Consider the following 23,749-nt stretch of genomic DNA (forward strand, 5'->3'; position numbering starts at 1 on the left):
CAGAACTGCTCCTTTCTCTGTGCCTTATGGCAGAGATTGTTGTGTCTGCCCTGGTGCCATTGACTGCCTCTTTCAGCTGTATGACTCTAGTTAGTGGTGTAAATTGGTCTTTCAGGGACCAATGGATACTGGGATTTGATTGTGTGTGTGTCCAGCTAAGCCCTGCACTTTTTTGGTGGTGGCTACGCTGGTCCCGAAGACCAATATCTTTTCATATCTAGGGTTGGTGTTTGATGCAGCCCTGAATTGGCGCCCCTTGACAAGTTGAAAGAAAGGGGAGTTTGCAAGGGCTATTGCATCCATCCTTAATTTTGCCTCCAGACTAGGAAGTAGACCGATCAGGGCACTTTTGCAGATTTACAAAACTAAATGTATATCGAAGGTCACCTTTGGGAGTGAGATTTGGGGTTAAATCGAGCACAACGCATTTCAATCTGTTGAAAACACTTTTTTGAGACAGATTCTCTGCTTACCCCAGTGAATTCCATCGTCTATAGCCCATGAAGAACTCAAATGTGCTGGCCTATCATCCATTGTCATTATGGATGAAAATCTGGATGACGAAGGGAGCTAAGTAAAGAAATTCTAAGGGATTGTCTTTCCCTTGATTATATTTGCTGGTGAAGGTATATCAGAGAAAGTCTTTCCAGCATGGGAAGGGCTGATCTATTTGAGAATCCAGAGGGAATATGTAGAAAGGATATTATTGGGTAAAAGAGAACTTTTTCAAAATGTGCACATGGACCAGGGAAGAACAGGAGTTTAGGAAGCCCAGTGTTCTTAGATATTCCCTGTTAAAGACATTGCCATTCACTGAGCCCTATCTCTCATGGTTCAAAAGTGTCCACAACCGCTTTTTACTGACTCAATTTCGTCAGGACCTTTTTCATTATCTCTTAGTTCATCTCTGTGGTGCATATAGAAGGCAGTGTCTCATACCCTGTGGATACAGAGATTGGATTCACAAAGATCTCTGCCATTGCATCTCATTGACTGATTCTCTGAAGGCTTTTTCAAGGGCATACAGTTAACAAAAACTGGAGTAACCTATAGGATTGTTGAGGCCATTCAGCAGCCAGAAAATCAGCATCCAAAGGATTTCTGCCGCACTCTACCAGCTGAAGAATTACCATGTCTGTGTTTGTTACAGATTTGCAAGACAAGCGTTTGATATCAACTTTCCCATAGACGCAAATGCTACATCTGCAATTATAACTTTTGTTCCTCTTGTAATATTGACATGCCTATATCCAAACTGCTATCTATTGTTGTTCTATTTTTCCAAGATAAGAAATCTGCAAGGGGATAAAAGCTATCAGAAAAAGTTAATGCCTGTAGTTATTCCTGGTGGATATGCTATTGTACTTGCTCTGCTGGCTATTTATTGTCTGATTCTTTTCTGGACATAACAATTATTAGGCATTTTGATGCTGTTCTCTGATAAATTCTATAAATCATGAAACCTCCTAACATGTAAATTTAATGTTGCAAACTGCTCATTAGTTCATAGGTTGTTTAAGCCCATGGAATCCATTAACACAAAGCTGACTGTACAGAAAACTGCTTTTTGGTGACCGTTAACTTGGCTTTCAGAAAAAGCTCTACAGTGTTTTGAGGAAAGACAACATTTTTCAGTAAGGTTGGTTCAGAGTTCTTCTTGCATCAAGAGATTTCTCTTCTTACCTTTTATACAAACACATATTTTGAGGTAGAAAAAACGTTATGATCCAAGCATTTAAAAGGCTGCTGGTTTTTATTTAGAATTGCCAGTGGTATTTATTATTTACAACGGTTCATTGCCATATAGAGTCCCAGACTTGGGGCCAATTTATATTTAGGTCGCTGGGCTGCTGTTCTGCCATGGGGACGCTGTAAAATAGTCAGTCCCCAAGACAGAGGCACCACCCGCCCAACTTATAAATGACCAACAAGCAGGCAGGCATTTATAAAAGCATTGGCAGCAACAGCCGTTATGGTGATTTCTTATTGAAACAGGATTTTCTTTTTGTGAATAAAAAAGTAATTCTCCCCTTTCCATGGGAGTCATCTCTCATGGCGGGGGAGCAGGATATAGTTTTGACTGTTTCTCACCAGCAGGGTTTGCCTGACGGGGACAGACAGTGAAAAATGGCTATATGTCCACCCATTCTAATTGGGTGGATGGACATGTAGCCATTTCTGAGTTAGATCAGTCACAGAAGTTTGGGCAAGGCACAGAGCGAGTAGTCTCTGCCGTGGCTAAACTTAAAGTCCGCCCGCATATAGATTGGGCAGGCGGATCACTTTGTTGGTGGAGAGGGAAATCCTTTGCTGCTGTGACGGAGTTCCCTTCCCACTAACATATAAATCAGGCCCTTAGTTACAAGGGAGTCCATGTTGATATTGCACCTATATTGGTCTCTAGTGTTGCACTGCTCCTCCAAAATGAATCTATGCTCATGATGTTGAGGTTAAAGTAGGTTCAATTTCGTCCTTTTGAATTCATTTGCAAAGCAGCCCTCGTGCAACTCCTCATGCTTTTTAAACACTGCTTAACACATCTGGCTGATTCAAAATTGTTCTTGGCTAGAATACAATTGGATGTTATGCTATCCCTCCCTATTGTAAACCTTGACTGGTAATCTTCCTGGACATAGAAAAGTAGGAGTCTACCACAGTAACAGTATAGAGGAGAGGGAATAGAACAAGTACTCACTTTACTCTCATATCTTCATCTACTTCAGTCATAAAACCCACCTTCTGAAGCCTTACAAACACCTAGACTATAATATAGAACTGGTTTAGAGTGCTCTTCTTAATGGAGCTATCTGAGGGTGGAAGGAAAGGAGCCTAGATATAGGTACTCTCACAAATCTCAGGCTTCTATCACAGCATCTCCAAGCACTTCCACATTGCTAGGACACAAGCTCCAGTTAAGTCATTGACTCAAAATACATTGTAAGATAAAGCATTGTGACTTGTGCAGCTGAGGCATTTGAAACTGCTCTACTCAATGGCCCCCTCTGTGGTGTGCTTGGGCTGGGACATGTTTAAAGCTGTAAGCTTTGAATTCTGGTGTGGGTTTATTCATGTATTCTTTTACCCTGACACAGGTATGTGCATCATGAAAACGTCCAGGGACATGCTTTCGTAACATTTAGTGTTATATACCAGGAACAAAAATACAATCTACAAAACCCATTGCAACGAGTGGAAGTAAGTATCACTCTGTGCACTGTGTGGCTGAGGCAGCATGTCTTTTGCTTACTTTTACATGTTTTATTGCTGTGGTTCTGTGTTAACTATAGCCATTCCTCTTTTTCAATGTTTTAGTGCTAATTTATTGTCACAAATCCATACTTTTTTGATCTTCATAAAGCTTTTGGAAACCAAAAATTGGGAATTGGTTGCCTCAGTATCCACAGTATAGAGCTCCACCCCATGTTTTCTTTGTAATCCTTATCCTACATCCACAACTCAAGGAGCAACATTTTAAGAGCTGGGTCATGAATTATCTATATAACAATGACCTGCTGATATCAGTGTACCAGATAGTGAAACCTAGGATAATGTTTTTTACCCGTTCCTTCAGTCTCACCAAAGCAGAAATTATGATTCCAAAAGGTTAAATACTGAAAGAAGTCTAATTCAATGATAATTATTCTCAATGACAGTATAGTGGTTACAAATAAAATAAAAGTAATAAAGCATAGAAAATAAATGTATAAACCCAAATGAACTACCATTGGTAAGGCATTACATCTGAACTGCATTTTTTAATATGTATGCTGGCAGCAGTAGGCCTGCTGTTGTTTGCCCTGGATCTCATCAGTGTCACAGCAGCTAAAAGTAATTGCTGTGGACAGCAATGGCATGTTGGCATCCCAAGCAATGCATTTATTGCATTGTAAAGTGAACCAATGTGTCTTACCGTTAACATATGTAACTAAAATAATTGTTTCGTATGTATGAGTTACAAATGTAATCTGACAAAGAGTGATGATTGAATGTACTTTTCATAATGTGAATTATCCCCTCATGCCTTGCAATTGTACCACTTCTAAGAAGTGGAATGATATACCAAACAGCCATTAGTATTAGTAATGAGATGCAACCTCCTCTGGGCTGATTCAATATATGATACATTGTCTCAAACCAATGGCTGAAAGGGGCTTAACCAAACACGTTAATGGCTGAGGAAGGTTGACCCAAAGCCCCTCAGGACCTAAAATGGATAGATATATTAAAGAGTAAGAGATAAGTAAGTTAGGGTGGCCTGGCGCTACTGGTGCCGGAGCTCGTGGCCCCGGAACAGGCGGGGTTCATTCCGTCCAGGAACCTTACATATAACATTCGCACAGTCCTGGGGGCCATGCAGCATGTGCATCCGGGGGGTAAGGCCTTGGCAATCTTCCTCGACATGGAGAAGGCGTTCAACTCCGTCGAGTGGCCCTTCATGGTGAGAGTCTTGAGGAAACTCGGGCTGGGAGAGCCTTTCCTGCAGATGGTGGGTGCACTATATTTTAGACCCACTGCCAGGTTGCGCATAGGAGACCGAGTCACGGACGCCTTCGCGGTATCCAGGGGTACCCGGCAGGGATGCCCCCTTTCTCCCCTCTTATATGCTCTGGTGGCGGAACCGCTCGCGTGCGCAATAAGAGAGTATCACCAATTTGAGGGTATTAATTTTCCCTCCTACAGGATCTGCATTTCCACCTACGCGGACGATACGTTGCTATACGTCCGCAACCCGGAGGAGAATCTCACTTCCGTATTGAGAGAGGTGGTCCGGTTTGGGGCTCTCTTTCGGGCCTCCAGGTGAACTGGACCAAGTCGCTGGCATTCCCGCTGACTCCGGCCACAGTGCCGTTCCCTATGGAATACCCCCTGCTGTGGACAACTGACCCCGTTCGATACTTGGGGATTCGGCTGCACAAGGACCCGGAGGTCCTTCTCCGGGAAAACTACGGGGTGGCCTACTCCAACCTTGTCGACGATGTGGAGGTGTGGATTAAACTCCCCCTGTCGCTGATGGGCAGAGTGGCCATCATGAAAATGGTGGTCCTGCCGAGATTTTTGTTCCTCTTCACCAACATCCCTATCGTGCTCTCTAAGGCCTTCTTTGCGCAGGTGACTCAGACCCTAGTTCGGCTGGCCTGGGGCGGTTAGCAGCCTAGGGTGCAGTGGAAGGTGTTGACGCTCCCCTACGAGCTGGGAGGGCTTGGGGCCCCAGACCTGGAAAGGTATTACAGGATAGCGCAGGCGGCCCACCTGCATACGTGGGTGCACGCCACCGCAGATATACCACACGTGCGGATGGAACGGTTATTCGCGGACCCGCTTCCCCTCCCGGCGACTGTCTTCCAGCCGGTGGACCGCAGGGTGGAAACGTTGGACTCCCTTAAGGCCACGAACCACGCATGGCACGCGATCCGGAGGGCGCAGGATTGCGATTTACTGTATTCCCCACTGACGCGAGTGGAGTGGGCCATCTGGCTCCCCCCACTGAGGGAAGCTGGGGTGAGGCAGGCGCTGGGCGCCTTGGGCATCGTCAAACTGGCGGACTTGTTTCAGGACGGGGTGGTTAGGACGTGGGAGCAGATTGGCTCGACTCGGCCTGGGGCTACCCCGCTCCAGCACTTCCAATTCCACAGGATCCGTAGTGCACTGTCGGCCCTGTTGGGACCGGGCTTGGAAGAACCGCCAGAGGTCCCGGAACTTACCTATGTCATCAAAACGGAGGCGCCGGCCAAACTTGTTTCGACTCTCAAGAAGCTCGGGGATAAACACCGGGCGCCCGAGTGCTCGGCGGCGCAACGGGGGTGGCAGGACGACCTCCAAATGGAAATAACGGACGAGATGTGGACCTACTGCTGTTCTAGCACCAAGAAGGTGTCGTTAAACGGTAGGCACAGACTGATACACTTTAAGTACCTGCAGCGGGTCTATTACACCCCAGAGAGACTACACAGGTACGGGCTTTGCCCATCGGCAGAGTGCGAACGCTGCCATTTCCCGGTAGCAGATTTCCTACATATGGCCTGGCACTGCCCGGGTATAGCCCGGTTCTGGACGGCAGTGTTCCAGGAACTGAGCCTGATACTTGAAACAGACATACAACCTAACCCAGCGCTGGCGTTGCTGGGATACTCCAGGCCTCTCCCGCTGGCGCTGAGACGCCTGACGGACATGGCACTGTTAACGGCTCGGCGCGTTGTAGCGGCGTGCTGGATGAGGGGGCCGCTTCCCACTAAGAAACGCTGGGCCAGGGATATGCTGTACTGTTGCACACAGGCGGAGACATATAGTGAATTGTTGCTCCCGAAGAGCCGCCCCAAGAACTTCTGGGGGCTGTATAGAACATACCTGACCGCTGGGGCCGCCGAGGGGGCGGGCCGGGGAGAGACGCAGGACGAAGGACACAATGCACACAGCGAGTCGGAGGGAGGTGTGATACTGGATCACACTCCTGTGGACGCATGACTGGATGGTAGGTTGGCGTGACTCTCTAGAGGTGCGTCTGTGGGCTGAGGGGGTAGCGGGGCATCATCCGGAGGAGTTTGGCATGCTTTGGGCGGGGCTGTGAGAGAGACGGAAGACTACTGCAGGGTTGCCAGCGAACTGAGAATGGAACACTGCCTTACCTGCTAACTGCTAGATGCAGGGACGGCGGATAAGGCTGTATGCAGATGCGAGAGGGAGGAGACGACGTGCGTGTGGTGGGTGGGATGGGAGGGGGGGTGTTGGGACTCGATTTACTGGAACTCAGGGACTGGTTCAGGTTAGCAGGGGAAGGAGGAAACTGGTGGGATTGCCTCACATACATGCTGGTCTGTAGCGGGGTCTGGGGGCTGGTGCAGCCACTGGTGTCAGCAGTAACGGAAATGGGATTACCTTGTGTGTAGATTCTCCTGAAACGCCGCCGATCCTCCGGGATGTCGGCTAAATGGCCGTGTAAGCGACAACTGCACCCCCCCTTTCCCCCCCCCCCCCTGCAGCTCAGGGGGGGCAACGCATGGCTACGTGACTTTATGACGCTCTGACCTGTATGTTTACTTTTTGCCAATAAAGGTTTTTGAAAATTAAAAAACAAAAAAAAAAAAAAAAAGTAAGTCAGGGTGACTAAGGGCCTGATTTTGTGTTTGACAGATAGGGACTGATTACGATGCGTTAGGAAATGGCTCAAACTGTCGGTCGGAACCGTTTCTGACTCATCGTAATCAGTCGGTCGGATTCCTTTCCGACCGACCCATTTGGATGGTGTCAGTCAGAAAGGAATGAGACCGGTCATTCCGACTGCCATCGGATGGGCTCGGAGAGCCCGTCTGACAGTCAGAATGACTTCGGTATTCCCAAGGGCGGGTCTTTCTGCCTGAGGGATTACAATGTCAGCTTCTGACAGCCTTTCCGTGCCGGCCCTTCTGACACAGAAAGGCTGTTGGAATTCGAGCATGCATTCCGGTCTGAATGCATGCCCCCTTTGTAAAGAACAGGAGTGCGACCTAACTCTGTTCGGTCTCATCCTAATTGGTTAGCCAGGACTGCTGACAGGAGGTCGGGCGGTCCCAAGACCGAAAAGATGTCGAGCTGACATAAGTCTGCCCAACATCGTAATTAGGCCCATATTATTTACCATCACCATGGCAGAGTACTTTACTCCCACCATGGTGCGGTTACTCCACTCCTCAAATGTATTTATGTGCGCCAGCACAGCAGACATCCCTTACATTTCCAGGAACCACCGTCACAGCTGTTCTTGTAAATGCACTGAAAGTTTGACGGGCCACTCCATCAACTTGAGCAAGATTTTGTTTCAGAAATAAAACAAAATTACCCCTCGCCATGGGAGTCTTCCCTCATGGAGTAGGGGTTAATTTAAAAATATTTGCCTTCACATATCGTATGGTGGTATGTGAAAGCAAAAACTGGCCATGTGTTTGGCAGGCAGACACACGGCCAATTCTCCCATGGCCTATTGCTCGTCAAGGGCATATGTGGGTGGTGGAGATGAAGTAGTCTCTGCCGTCTACATACGAAGTCCCTCTAAATGAGGCAGGTTGAACTTCGCCTTGGCAGAGAGGGTACTCCTTTGTGATGGAGTAGCCTCTCTGATAAAGTCTAAATCATGCCCTAAGTGAACGTCACTATGAGCCCGAATTTCAATTTGTCTTGGTTGCAGTAGTTTGGCATACTCTTAATTTCATCAAACTGAAAGCAAAAATATGGATAGATTGTTTCTTGTTGTTGCTTTGCTGTAATCAATCAAGCAATCTTTGAAGATAAGCATAAAAGTAGTGTCACAATTTACAATGAAATAATAAAATTGGCACTCACTGATTTAGACATGTTTAAATCTTGTCTTATTTATCCATACAATTTGTTTGAAGTAGTTCTTCAGTTTTCTTTAAGTTCGGACCCTTACATATACCGCTTTCAGTAGTTTGATAACTAGGTCTAACAATCCAATGCTGTGTCGTGATTTCTGCTTTGGCAGATTTTATTTTATATCCTGAAAAATCACAGACATTAGAAAGAATTTCTGTGCTTTTTTTTCAGGGCTTCGGCATCACTTAACCCCTTCAGTGCGGCACGGAGTACCGCGCTGTGCTGAAGGGTTCGTGCGCGGGCGGGGCCATGACGGAGCGGTTCCGTCATCCGCACAGCGCAACCGATGCGCATGACGGAACCGCAAGGCCCACCCCTATCTAGTAAGGAGTATGAAGCGAAAGATGGGGTCTGGGATAATCTAGCGATAGGGAACAAAGTAGTATCCAATTCGTGCTTGCAAGAGCATGTGGGTGCATTACTTAATTTTTGGGTGATAGTTTGGAGAGGGGGATTATGGAGTTAAGGATGGCCATGAGAAAGAGTTTAAATTAGATGAAGGAGATTGGAGGTGAGAAATAACTATACTTGTGAGAAAAATTAAATGTCAGACCATACCAGAAATCAGCAGTATTGTGAATGATCAGAGAAACGGTGGATAAATGAATAGCAGTCAGTTTGTGTTACCTTGATACCAACTTTAATGTCACAGAAGTATGGAGTCAGGATTCGTCGGTGGTCTCAGTGGATCAATGTCGGAGCAATTGTATGGTTTTAATGGAGCAATGTTGGAGCAATAGTATGATCCCAATCCTGATGAAATTCATCAGGATTGGTATCTTAAGGGTACAGCATCATTCAAAAGGGATCCATATACCAGAAACCAGAAGGGCACCAGTGTAGTAAAGAAACAACCAGCTTGTAACTTTGTGATTAATGGACTTTCTTTTAGCGTTTCCAGGTGGTGGTTATTGTAGGACAACCGTAGGATGGGATACCTAATTAGTGAGGCACAGTGAGGATGTGAGACCTAACTAGACAGGCAGAAATTTCTAACAGGAATAGTGCGGCAAGGTAGGGCATAGGGCATGTTCAGAAAAAAAGATACAATATATTGCCCACTGTGGTGGAGTCTAGAGCAGCATAACTGGGGCAAGAAATCAACTCTGTCAGTCATGTTGGTAGGGTTCTATACTCTGTGACAGTAAGTGTCAGCTGTAATGCTGTATTGTAGAAAATCTCATGATGGCTTCTCACATCCTTTAGGTGTTAGTTGCACTGTATTAAGTACAAATCCACATTTGACAATTATTTGGCTATGATCAGTTGATGTTCTTGGCTAAATTATTTACTTGGATAATGTGTGATATGTTTTAGATGAAAGATCATGCCATCTTTGATGTATACCAATATGGTTAGATTAATGGTAACAACCTTAGAAATAGACACCAGCAACCTTTACAAAACTGGTTTCTTCTAAGTTTCTCCATGTTAATTTGAAAGAATAAATTGTACTGTCACGTTCATGGTATACAGAGACAAACAAAAATTAACACTTAACACATACATGTACTGGCAAGATTCATGTTGCAGTACATTTAGTAGTACTACAATGGTACTACAAAAATCCATTTGCAAACCTACGTGCAGAGGTCTTCGCCTTACTTATAATTTCTGTATGGAGATCTTCATCATGACTGCAGAGAACTACGCAGACATACATATATGTTTTTAATATGATTCTATAGTAATTGTAGGAGGGACCAAAAGGAGTGGCTGGAAAATGAGGCATGCTACTAAAAAGGAAAGAGGTAAAGAGGATTAATGAGGGGGTTTAGGGTAGATCAAACACCAACATGCAATGTAGTAAGACCATTGTTATTTACAAACAATACTTCTGAAGTTACTACAGCCTAGAAGGACACAAACAGTAGCACAGTGATAAATGTACTCATGACCAAGCTTGGAATAAGTCCAGCTCCACAATGGTCACTCACATGTACTGCAACACACCCATTGAAAATAATGGACTACACCGACATCCAAGTACCAGGGGTGGAGGACAAAATAGCGGTCAGATTATTCAGGTGCAGGATCGGCTAGTTAACTAAATTTTATCTTGAGCTTCTAGTGTGGTTGATGCGTTTATGTTGGTGGGTAGTCTTATCAAGGATGAATTGTGGACTACTACCACACTGTCAATTCTGAGACAACTTTGATCATGGACTGGTGTACAGCAGGTGGTGTATGTAGATTGGTGTGTGGCTGCAAGTGTGTGTAGTGACCAACAGCATGTTACTAGACACACACTGTCAATCAACTTCCAGTTCACATACACTGACAGACAAATGCCAGTCCCCACACACTGCCAAATGCCAGTCCACAAACACTACCAGCCAAACGCCATTCCATACACTCCGCCACCCAAACACCAGCCACACTCACAACTAGCCATACTCAAGCCAACACAAGTTCACACACACACTGCTCAACTATAATGAGTCTGCCTACTGTAGACTGCTGAAACTGTACAAACCTCATCTTAGAATTTGGAGAACAATCTTTGAAAATAACATAAGCACTGAGGGATGTCAAGTGAAACAAAAGAACAGCCAGTTTCTTGTACCAGATGTATGACTTTCAAGCAGTATTGCAAGGCTTCGATTGTTAACGTACTCTATCTACGTCCCGTGCACTTGTTGTAGTCTAAAATGTACACAGGTTTGCGCACTTCTGCTACCTGACCCCAAACGGTCACAGGTGAATTGCTTTCGTTGTGAATAGTTGTGAGCATGTGGACATCTCTTCTGTCTGAAAATGTCAAAGCACAAAGTGCATTACCATGCAAGGCACTGCTCTGTCCCACTTGATGTTTTTTTGCTCTTTTGGGTATACTTAACTTAACTTCATGTCAGGGTATCTAAAAGCAATGTGGAAGGAGTGTGGTGTAAACTACAATTCACTACTCCCTATCACCCACAATGCAATGGGTTAGTTGAAAGGTTCAACAAAACCCTAAAGGGAATGATTAAAGGCCTCCCAGAAAAGCTTAGGCGAAAATGGGACCTCTTACCTCCCTGCCTTCTGTTTGCATACAGGGAGGTTCCACAGAAGGGGGCTGGCTACAGCCCTTTTGAACTTCTGTTTGGGCACCCTGAAAGAGGTCCATCACGTTTGGTGATGGAGGGCAGGGAGTTACCTCTCAAACCTCCCAAACAGGATGTGATGGACTATGTACTTGGTCTCCGCTCCAGGATGGCTGAATACATGAAGAAGGCAACCAAAAACCTGGAGGCAAGCCAAGGACTACAAACAACTTGGTATGACCAAAAGGCTGTGCTGACTGTAAACCAGCCAGGACAGAAAGTATGGTTGTTGGAGCCTGTGGCCCTAGCAGTTCTCCAAGACAAGTGGAGTGGCCCCCATACAATAGTTGAGCAAAAGAGAGAAGTCACCTACTTGGTGAAACTTGGAACTCCCAGGAGCCCCCTTAGGGTGCTCCATGTCAACAGATTGAAACCATATGTTGACAAGGCTGACATCGGCTTGCTCATGGCAACTGATGAGGAACAGGAGGAGGAAAGTGACCCTCTCCCTGACCTGCTCTCACAGAACCCTGATGATGGGTCAGTAGATGGTGTTGCTTTGGCAAGCAGCCTCACTGACCATCAGCAAACTGAATGCAGACAAGTTCTGCAGCAGTTCAGACATATGTTTAGCCGGACCCCTAGTCAGACTTCCTGGTGCACCCATGAGGTGGACACTGGAGACAATCTACCTGTCAAGAGTAAAATCTACAGGCAACCTGACCATGTCAGGGACTGTATCAGGACTGAAGTCCAGAAAATGTTGGAAGTAGGTGTAATTGAGCCTTCAGATAGCCCTTGGGCTAGTCCAGTAGTCCTTGTGCCTAAACCTCATACCCAGGGTGGTAAGAAAGAAATGAGGTTTTGTGTAGACTACAGAGGCCTCAATGAGGTCACCAGGACTGATGCCTATCCAATTCCCAGGGCAGATGAGCTCATTGACACTTTGGCCTCAGCCCAATGTCTGAGTACATTTGACCTAACAGCTGGCTACTGGCAAATCAAGTTAGCTGATGATGCCAGGGCCAAAACAGCATTTTCAACCCCCGGTGGGCACTACCACTTTGTGGTGATGCCCTTTGGTTTAAAAAATGCACCTGCCACTTTTCAGAGATTGGTGAACAAAGTTCTGACAGGTATGGAGACTTATTGCTCAGCTTATCTAGATGATATTGCTGTCTTTAGTTCCACCTGGCAGGATCACCTGGTCCCCCTCAGAAATGTTTTGGAGGCCCTGCAAAAAGCAGGCCTCACTATCAAGGCCACTAAGTGCCAGATAGGGCAGAGTCAGGTTGTGTACCTGCGCCACCTTGTAGGTGAAGGCCAGGTTCAACCATTGCAGAGCAAAATCCAGACCATAATGGAATGGGTAGCTCCAACCACCCGGACACAGGTGAGAGCCTTTTTAGGCCTGACTGGGTACTATAGGAGGTTTGTTAAGGGATATGGATCTATAATGACCCCCTTAAATGATCTTACCTCAGAGAAAATGCCAAAAAAGGTTCAGTGGACAGCTAGCTGTCAAAAGGCATTTGATGACCTAAAGCAGGCCATGTGCACTGCCCCCATCTTACAGAGTCCAGACTACACAAAAAAGTTCATTGTCCAAACAGATGCTTCTGAGCTGGGTGTGGGAGCTGTACTGTCTCAACTGAATGATGAAGGTCAAGACCAGCCAGTAGCTTTTATAAGCAGAAGGCTGACCCCTAGAGAGAAACGTTGGTCAGCTATAGAGAGGGAAGCCTTTGCTGTGGTGTGGGCCCTGAAGAAGCTGAGGCCATACTTGTTTGGCACTCAATTCATAGTTCAGACTGACCACAAGCCTCTCCTATGGCTCAAACGGATGAAAGGTGAAAATCCTAAACTGCTCAGGTGGTCCATTGCCCTAAGGGGATGGACAGTGGAACATAGACCTGGGACTCAACATGCCAATGCAGATGGACTCTCAAGGTATTTCCACTTAGAACACGAAGACTCAACTGGTCAAGGTTAGTTTAGTGTCGCTGCGTTTGGGGGGGTTGTGTAGGAGAGAAGGATCTGCACTTATCTTGCCCCCACTTTTTTTCTGATGTTAACACTGGTTTCTGGCTATAGTCTGGCTGGGTCCCTGCTAATCAGGGCCCCAGTCTCTCTGTTCTCTCTAAACAACTTGGAGTGAATATTAGATGCACTAGTGATTGGATACTGTGGTACCTTATGAGCCCCTAGTATTTGGTACCTTAGGTACCAAGGGCATAGGTACTTCACAGGCCTACCAGGGGCTGAAGCATGTATTATGCCACCCCTGGGAAGCAGACTAAATCTGACACCATAGGCCTGCTACTGCAGCCTGGGTGAGGTAGTGTTAGCACTCCTCACTGAGGTATAGGTTCCTATATCTCACCATACACACACATATAAACCTATCAGTCACCCCTAAGGCAGGCCCTATCAATCCTGAGGGCAGGGTGCTTGGTTTACAATGTGAGGGGGTGCCTCTGCATGAGCAGGGCCCCTCTGCAGCTTGCAGAGTCTATTCTCTGTGGCTGTCTGTGGATGCGGTTAAACCATATACTCTTAAGTGCATTATAACCTATTGGTAAATGCTAACTTTGAAATGACTGCATCAAAACATGTCGTGTTTGGTGTCAAACAACTTGGAATCATACCCCCACACCAGTAACTGGTGTGGGAGCATGATCCCACCCTTCTAGAGGGGACGACATGTACCTACTGTGGAAACACGGTAGAAATCTGAAAGAGCCCTGGCATCACAAAATGGATGCCACCAGCACAGACACTGGGCTGCCCTCCTGCTGCTGACTGAAACTCACAGTGAAGGAGGCCCAACAATAGGCATCCTGTCACAGGGAGGTGTAACCACCTTCCAGACAGGATTTAGTGTATTGGGGCTGGGTGGGTGCACTCCTAGAGTGCTTTGAAGTCCTGCACTGGGGGAGCAGTAGGCTCCTCTGTGCATATGCCAGCTCAAACCGGTTTAGGGGCTACCTGCCCCTGCTCTGGTGCGAAACTGGACAAAGGGAAGTGGGTGTAACCACCCACTCCCCTGACCCTCCCAGAGGAGTGGTCATAGAGCTAGTCCCTCCCTTTCCTTTAGTATAAGATAGGGAAACCTTGCCATTGCAAATCAGATATCCCTGGATGATGCTCTACAAGAAGAATCCTGGACCTTCGACGTTCCACTACCTTTGGAAGACTGAAGAATCTCCCTTGGAGTCAAGGAGTGACTCCCCTGCTTGGCAGGCAACAAAATCTTGAATCAATGGTCGCAAACGTTCCCACTCCTGCTGGAGTCTGAAGTCCCTGCAGCCCCAAAAGTAGATTTCCTGACTTCTCGATGGCCATTTTGAGTCCCCAGCAGAGCTGAGGCGAGTGGACCCCACGAGTGACGAGGAACAGCAATACCCGGGTACCATGCACTATTGTCAAGTGCAACCCCTTCACGACATTCTACGAACTTATGCATTGGACCACGTATGGTCCAAGCCTCCAGCATGATTTCCCTTGAAAATCAGAGGCCTACCTCATCCCGAATGACCGTGAGCTCCTGTAAAGCGAATCCTCATGAGGCGTCTTTCCGATCCCTTGCCGGCTGGCTGGTGGGTCCCCTGAAGACTTTCTCATCAAACCAAAGGGCTCCCCTGGTTGCTCCCTTGCTGGGTGAGTCCCTCAGACCTTGCTGGTCTGTACCGCTGACTTTCTTCAATTTCCACAAGACTTGCTATTTATGTGTGTTTCTTATAGACACTGGACCGGACTGCAGCTGGTGCCATTGTCTTAAAACGACCATAACAATTAAGTATGGTTTTCTATTTTACTTTTCACTAATTTTTTAGCAGAGTGACAACGTTGGAGGTCCTGATGAATGCCGCAAACTCACAATCATTTGGCAGAAACATGTTGACCATTGATAATTAGGACATTATATCAGTCCTTTATCACTTTCTTTTTTAATCTTAGCACATGGGGACATCTATTAAACTGATCTGTGTCACCCAGGAGCTATTTTTAATACACTTTCTTTGTACTTTATTTGCACTCTGCCCCTCACTACCATTGCCTAAATTGGTAACCTTACAAAACACCTCACGCTCCTCTCCTTTTTTTGAGAGTTGTAGCCCACACTGTATACCTTGCGGTTGCAGTGTGCTCTGAGGGGAGCCAATGATGAAGCATGTCACCCTTGGGTGAGTGAGGGTTCTCGTCTTTAAAAGCAAAGATTCCTCTCTCCCGTATTTTCTTGTTGATTATTTCCTTGGTTTATAGATACACTGTGGTCAGTATTTTAAACCAGCATCCCATTACTTCTTGTGAGAAATATGGTTTGGAGTGGTGATGTGGATGCGACTACTCACTCTATTTTCATGAACCCCCTAGTGTGATATATCATATATTGTAAACCATCTTCTTCAGGACCTGCTATTTTATACTTTATAATGGGTGGAAGGAAGGGGGGTGGAAAATATATCTGTGCCAGCTTCTATGAAAGCACAAACACACTAGCAGGTAATTGATATTATCTATGTTTTTCCAGGACCTGGCTTCACGGTATCGGATTTGTCAGTTATCTTTTTAATCTGGTGTGGTGTTTGGGGTCCTAATAAAGGTTGGCACCGCCATTTGTTTATCACTTCTAGGTTTTCTCGATACAATACTCTGGGTATTCCCTCACGAACAGGTTCTCCAGGTTCCTAAATCCTTATCAAGGATAAGGATAAGATTTCCTCGCTGTATGTGCAGCGTCCATATTATTACTATGAATCCCGGGGTAATGCTTCTAAAGTCTCTTCTTTCGTGCGTGTCGTTGCTAATACGAGACACAATGCGTGCTCCTGTATGGCGCTCGATCGTGGTGTTTCCTAGTTCTCCGGGCAGTCATCAACATAAACCTTCATTCAAAGAAGTATTCAATTTGATCTGGTGTGGGGTGCCTGTGGGTATAGCCCTCTGATCCAGGGCATAAATGAAACAATGAGAAAGAATGCACTGCGGGACACATTGACTTAGCAGGATCGTAACAAAATGGAAATTTCCCCTGACGAAGGGCAGTGTCCCAAAACGCATTGGGCTTGAGTTAATTAATGATAAATGTGACTTAAGTCATAAAAAGTGTGATTATTGAACACGGAAATTGTGATATCAGCATGAAGAGTTAATAAAACACTTTATACAAGTGCATACAATTTGCTGACGTTTTTGACACCCCTTGGTGTGCCCAGTGGGGACGCTGATCTAATCCTGGACAGCGCATTCTTTCATATTTTACTTAGCGGCAGGAGTGGCGGTCACCACACAAAATTTAGCATCAACAGGACAAGCGCTCATAATTACAGACCCATCTCATGGGCTTCAAGGCTTACAAGGCTGCTGAGGCAGAATACACTTGGGCCAAGACTTCACAATGCGTTGGCAGCTTCCGTGCAAATGGAAAATGAAGTGCACAATGCCCGTAGAGTCAGAACTGCAACTTGCTGACCCGGAGCACGCTCTAGTGCCCGGTGGCTCCTGTCGCAGACACGAGTACACGAAAAATATGCTCACTGCGTAAGGAACACTAACAGATGCTTATACGTCTCACTGCAAGAAAAAAAAATTAAGTGGCTAATATTTGCACAATTAGTAACAATGCACACTATACAATTATTGAGAACAACACCATTAAACTGATCAAACCTCTCAATACATATTGGCATGTACTAAAAAGGCGAGACACTTAAATGCAGACTGCTGGAGCAGTGAAGAAAGAGGGGGCATGAACACAGTGTCGCAATCACAGTGAACTATGTTAAATGGACTCTTCACTGATGGATATATTTTTCGATTTATTCTGCTTTCCTGTTGATTTATGGGAAAGGTAGTTTTTTCTTGCTTAAGGCTGCTGTTCAAAATAAAGTGAGCAAAGAAGAGCATAATCCGAACCTTTCGGTCCTGACATAGAATTGTCAGGCATGATTAAATAATCACAAGTTTCCTACAGATTCAATACCTTAGACATAGGAGGACTGGGAGGACTGGGACTAATTCCGGTCAGTATACGTTCTCCCAACATATATCAATATTAACAGTTCATCAGAAAGGTATACTTTATTGATATTGATATTGACACATTTTACCTTCTCCTGAAAACACATAAAAATGGCTCCCCACCACCAGGATGACTAATCAAGGGAGACATCGATTCTATGTGCACTAGGACAGGTGAGTATACAAACCAGCACTTAGAACCATGAACCAACGAACAATGAAAAGCTTACTATTTAACATTTCGACACTTAGGACATCCTTTTAAAAGTAGATAATTGGCAAGAAGACTATACCCTAGCAACTATATATGCAGTTAAGTTTACTAATCGATAAATCACAAGGATGGAACACGAACCACCAAGAAAGCACTGGCTACCAAATCAGGTCATTCCAGGGAAACTAATAAGATGATACTTGACATGCTACAATTCTGTCTTTCTAACAATCATTTCTATATACCGGGGACTGTGATGGGTGCAAAATGTGCCCCACCATATGTATGTATATTCATGGGAGATGTGGAAAAATATGTGCTGTGGGATGATGTGTTTTAGGAATTCAAATCACCCTGAAAATGTAATACCCTTTTCTTAGACAAACCCAAATAATTCTATCCGTGTCTCAACTGTTATATCTGCAAGACTGGAATAAATTAACTCAAGGAAGTCTACTTTTACTAAGGATTTAACACAGCAATCAGAGAATGGATAAACTATAATAGTACATATGATTTCCATCATTCAGTGTCCCTGTAAAAAAAAATCTACTTCTGTAGTACAAGCATACCCCGAAAAAAACAAGAAATCAAAAACACTATTGAAACACACATTGCTCCTGACTGATCACTTTCTAAGGTATCATGAACACAATTGCGCCTTTCCTTTTTTGGAACGGAACAGACCTGATCACAGTTTTGCAGAGGCAACAGGAAACAAAGACTCCATAAAAAAGAAAGCAAAGGGATTCTATGATTAGGGACTTTACAGAATGGACTTAATAAGGGTGACTGAGATGCCCCACTGGATATATTAATAGAGCATCTACAAGCTTAGTAATCAATCATCTAATTGAATGACTTTGTGGATCAAAATCTATTATCTTCACTTTCATATACATACATTAGACACACAAAATTAGAATGTTAACACATTGTGCACAACTTGCAAAGTTCTTGAATTGTTTGTATGAAATGGTTTAGTGACTCAAACTAGGTCCTATCTCAGTGTTCCTGCTGCACCTTTGGAGTAAATGAATAGATTAGAAATCACTTTTGTACCATTGTACTAGCACAATAGAAGATTTTTACATCATAATATGTGCAAGTGTTTATCCCGGAGGATATTTCATCCCTAACCCTATTTGACATTTACTCAAGATTGCTCTGTTATTATCTCCTACATGTATGCATACAACCAGAATAACATCATTATGAGTTATCACACTGTTGGAAATTTGCCCTGTCTGCAATGTCACCCCAGATGTCTTGCCTTTTGCAGAACCCTATTTTAGATGGCTATAGAAGTCTGTGTGCTTTCCCCTTACGAAGAAGTGGTAACGTGATTTTTCCCCTCCTTTCAACATAGTAAAATATACTCTTGAGTTGCACATTTTGCTATCAGAAGTAGGCCTGGGCAGAATTTTTAATTCCGCCAGCGGAATCAGAGGAATTTTGGTAATTTGTAACACAGGAATTACTGATAAATTAAATTGCTCCGCTGGCAGAATTAAAAATTATGCAGTGGTTGGTAAAATTTTGAAAGCCTGCATACCACTTGGCACCCTTGCATACTCTGCAGTGATTAAAACATTTAATCACTGAAGAGTAGGTAAGGACGCTGAGTGCTATAAACCACTGCACATACCACTCAGCAGCCTGCCATACTCTGCAGTGATCAAATGTTTTAATCACTGCAGAATATGAATGGGCGACAAGTGATAGGCAGTGGTTTCAAAACTTTAGACTAGTACTCCATACACCACTTAGCACTGTAATCACTGCAGAGTATGTAAGGATGTCGAGTGATATGCAGTGATGTCTAAACTTCAGAAACCAATGCATACACCACTTGGCACCCTTGCATACTCTGGAGTGATTAAAAGTCTGCAGAGTTTGCAAGGATGCCAAGCGGAATTTGGCTGTGCTCTTTTCTTAGGCAAAATGCTTCCTCACATCAATTTTGCATTGTAAGGGCGCATTTTGTGCCAAGCAAATAGCGCCAAATGCTACTCTACCCTGTTGGGGATTTTCGTGGAATCTGCTGGAATTTTTATGCAATTCCCTGTGATTTTGTGGAATTAAACTCTGCAAATCCCCACTACCAATACGCCTAGGTCCCTAGAATATGGTAACAAGTGTACCTATGCCCTGTAAATTAAATCGTACCAGTGAACTGCAGCACTAATAGTGGCATCCACTGAAGTGACACTGCAAAGTATGTCTCCAGGCTTACCCTTGGAGCCTGGCAATGTAATTTTGAACTTCTAATGCGACCTGCCAGACCTCTTTTTGACAGGCCTAAACCTTCCTCTTAAATATTATTAAGTCACCCCTAACAAGACCTTATTTCCTCTAAGACAAAGTGCATAGTGTTTAGAAAGTAAGGCATATAAAATGTAATGTTAAACATGTCCTTACTGTGACTAGCACCTCAAAGCTAATTTTATTGTAGCAGGGTGGCTGTACCATTGCAAAGCATTGTGATCCATATGAGGTTTAATAAAGGTTATCCTGCCTAGGAAACAGCTGCAAATGTAATTGTTTGAATTTATGAAATCTTTATTACAAGCTCAATTCACTAATGAAGTTGGATTTGTAAAACATATTTTAGAATATTTGACTTTTAAAAAAATACAATTGCCCTGGAGTTCCTGGAAAATACATCTGCATTTTGCTTTTCAGCTTCTGCCAGCCAGTAACTAGCATCTTAATAGGCATGAATGAGGTGCTCACAGTAGAGGAACAAAAGTCCTTGGCTGTGGGGAGGTTTTGTTGTGCCCTTGACAGGAATGAGTGTGGAATGGGCCCCAATGACTTCATTAACTTCAAATATGACTATCTGGTCACAAGCAGATATAGCTGACACCCAGACCTGCCCCCTTCTTTTGCCCCCCATCCAGACCGGAGTCCATCACAGTGGGCTTCTTAATAACATCACAGTGCCAGATCCTGTTGGAGTACCTAGACCTGCTTACAAGATCTGCTGGTTTTTTTTTTATACAACATTTAGGACACACCTGTCTGGTTGCTGCAAGCTCAGTCTTTGGTCTACCAGAGTTTCGTCTCTAAGTTGGTTATTGGGACTGTCTAAATCTGGATTTTAGTGCTAGATATAGGAGGACACTTGGATTACCTCACACTCCATCTACTCCAACATACTCCAGAGCTCAAGTTTATTGTGGCTGAACACTTCAGCCATCTTGAAAATAACCAAAGTGGTGATGATTCATCCCAGGAACCATTATCCCACTGACTAGGGCATCCCCAGGGGTCAGTTCTACCCACTAGCTTGTGCTAAGAATAAACATTATGACAGCTACGATGGTCCAAGAAAGATTAACAGTAAGCTTTTAAAGTTTTACATAAATGAAACACAATTAAATTAAAAAAACAATATACATAATCACCGACAGAAATCATGAAAAAACTCTAAAAAGGTACCCAACATGATAGATCAAAAACATTTATTACTGCAAAAACAACTTTTTACTAAAAAAACAAATATACAACATAATAAATACAGAATACACAAAGGGTGCTCACACAGTTTTACAATAAACATCATTAAAAACACAATTTACAGTGTAAACAGAGGAACAATGGCAGAGGAAAGAAAATCAAAACAAGACAAGTCCAACAGATAACAGGAGCAAAAATTGCAATAAATGATTCCTCGTTAGCACATGCCAAGGACAAGCGTTGACAGCGTTTTGACCTATTGAATTTATAAGGTCACCATCAGGGCAAGAACTTTTTTTTGAGCAACCAATCAATGTAGTCTGAAAAATAAGAAAAAAGCTACTTTTGGAGGGTACAATAAACAAGGGGCCTGATTCAGTCAATGTCGGCATACCACAGAACAAAAATCTAAGCGTCATACATTTAATGCTGATAACAGACATGATAGCCAAACGAAGGGACCCTTAATGAATCGACATACGCAATGCCCAAGATAAAATCCAAGTGTAATGCAAGTTATAGAGGCTGGGAATGTAAAAATCAAAAGAAAATAAACATCATCAACCGTTAATGAATCAAATCAAAAACCCAAAATACCAAAGATGCACCCACTGGTCACCAAACTCATGAGATCTCAAAAGACCTACTTGTACAGTCTGAATCAAACGTAGTCAGATGTAATCACACCAGAGACCTCACATGAATAATTCAACAAAATCAGGAATCCTGATAACTGATAAGTAAAGAAATGTCAATACATAAGCCAGAAATTAACTAAATCAAATAGTATGCTGATTATGGGGATAACATAACTCACCAGCCTCGAAAGTTAAAGAGCAAACGTATAATTCACAGTCCCACATAAGTACTGGTGAAACTTTCAGACTGGCCCACTCGAAATTCAGAATACATGAGGCATGAAAACTGATAACAAATAATAGTGTAAACCAAATTATTACAGACAAATTGTTTGAAGATTTCAAAAATAAGAAAAACAGAAAACCAGCACTTCTTAGCTTACCTGCCCGATGAATCAAGCAAGCATACGTATCACTCCCCGTCAATGCGGTGCAGACGTGATTGTCACAGCATTTAAAATGGCACTGCTCACCTCAATAGAACTGTAAAAAAGACTTCATATAGTCCAGGGCTCAAATTCAAATATACATAAAGAAATCAAAACTACTATACCTTTATAAATAAATACTCTTCTTCATGGCTAATATTTTACAACAATCTATCAAAACAATGATATAGTGGAAACTTAGAAAGGCCACCACTAGCCAGTGTGGGCATTTGCAGCACCAGTGATACTACACTTGTAGAAAGGCACTGATTTCTAGAAAAGCCCTAGGTTATCATCAGCAGATCCTCACAAAAAATGAGACCTTCAAATTTAGCAAAAACAGAGAAACCATTCAGAAATGTAGTCTCCATCACGTAATATAGACCGGACAGTTCCAACCGCTATATCACATTATGGAGGCTCTTAAGTAAAATACATAGAAACATCATAAGCTACAGTCTCCTTCCAGGAATGAATTTAATGGCCGGATGGATACAACTGCTAGGTATCATGAACTAAGCTCTCAACAAATAATTGAGAAACAATGTTTCAGAAGAGGGAAGGAATTAACCGACAACCCCAAATGAAAGTGTACACACACACATATATACATATATATATATATATATATATATAAAGTCCATTCAAATTGCTGGCTAACGCGGTGCAGCCAGATCGAGAGGGCGTGTCAGAAGGCCGGTGCCTGCAATACCGGCCAAACATGAAGTCCAAATCCCCACTCCAAGCAGAAAGAAGAAGGGTCTGACACAGCCAGGACGCATAAAGAGGATTTATTCCAAGGTAGGTTACAACGCTGAATGTAACATTTGGCAGACGCGTTTCAGCGGTTCAGCTTTCATCAGTGCCTGTTACGATGTTTGGACTTTGTGTATGCAAAACGCGGCGCCCCCTCGCGCAGGCTGAAGCACCACAGAGTGAAAGCAACACTGCGTGGGGAGAGAGGAGCAGCATTGACTGCAGGGAGCGTTAAGGGGTTTCAGTGAGGTTTGTCAACTTCGCAGACAGCTGTGGTTGGGTGCAGTCCGGAGGCCACATCGTTGGGACGCCACTGGGCGAGCGGATCCTCTACTTACTTAAGGAAGATCCACAGAAGGACTGCAAGTACCAGCATGCACCTGTCTGAATCTACAACGCGATTTGCAGTATTCCTTTAAGAACTAAGGAGGAGCCCCAAGCAAAATGGTAGGAGTGGCCACGAGAACATCTAAATGGCCACCAGGTGCGAGGCTCCAAACATCGTAACAGGCACTGATGAAAGCTGAACCGCTGAAACGCGTCTGCCAAATGTTACATTCAGCGTTGTAACCTACCTTGGAATAAATCCTCTTTATGCGTCCTGGCTGTGTCAGACCCTTCTTCTTTCTGCTTGGAGTGGGGATTTGGACTTCATGTTTGGCCGGTATTGCAGGCACCGGCCTTCTGACACGCCCTCTCGATCTGGCTGCACCGCGTTAGCCAGCAATTTGAATGGACTTTGTGTATGCAAAACGCGGCGCCCCCTCGCGCAGGCTGAAGCACCACAGGGTGAAAGCAACACTGCGTGGGGAGAGAGGAGCAGCATTGACTGCAGGG

General features: G+C 44.3%; 1 protein-coding gene across 1 annotated transcript in view; it reads left to right on the top strand.

Annotated features, from left to right (window-relative positions):
* LOC146833112 (complement C3-like) overlaps window positions 1-23,749 on the top strand; it is a 1,368,049-nt gene that overhangs the window by 210,530 nt on the left and 1,133,770 nt on the right. Inside the window, exon 8 of the mRNA XM_085600736.1 lies at window positions 3,093-3,195. Within this exon, the coding sequence (XP_085456862.1) occupies window positions 3,093-3,195 (103 nt within the window). The remainder of the gene's footprint in view (window positions 1-3,092; window positions 3,196-23,749) is intronic.

Source organism: Triturus cristatus, chromosome 4_2 (assembly GCF_964204655.1).
Source record: "Triturus cristatus chromosome 4_2, aTriCri1.1, whole genome shotgun sequence".
In the NCBI taxonomy this organism is placed as follows: domain Eukaryota; kingdom Metazoa; phylum Chordata; class Amphibia; order Caudata; family Salamandridae; genus Triturus; species Triturus cristatus.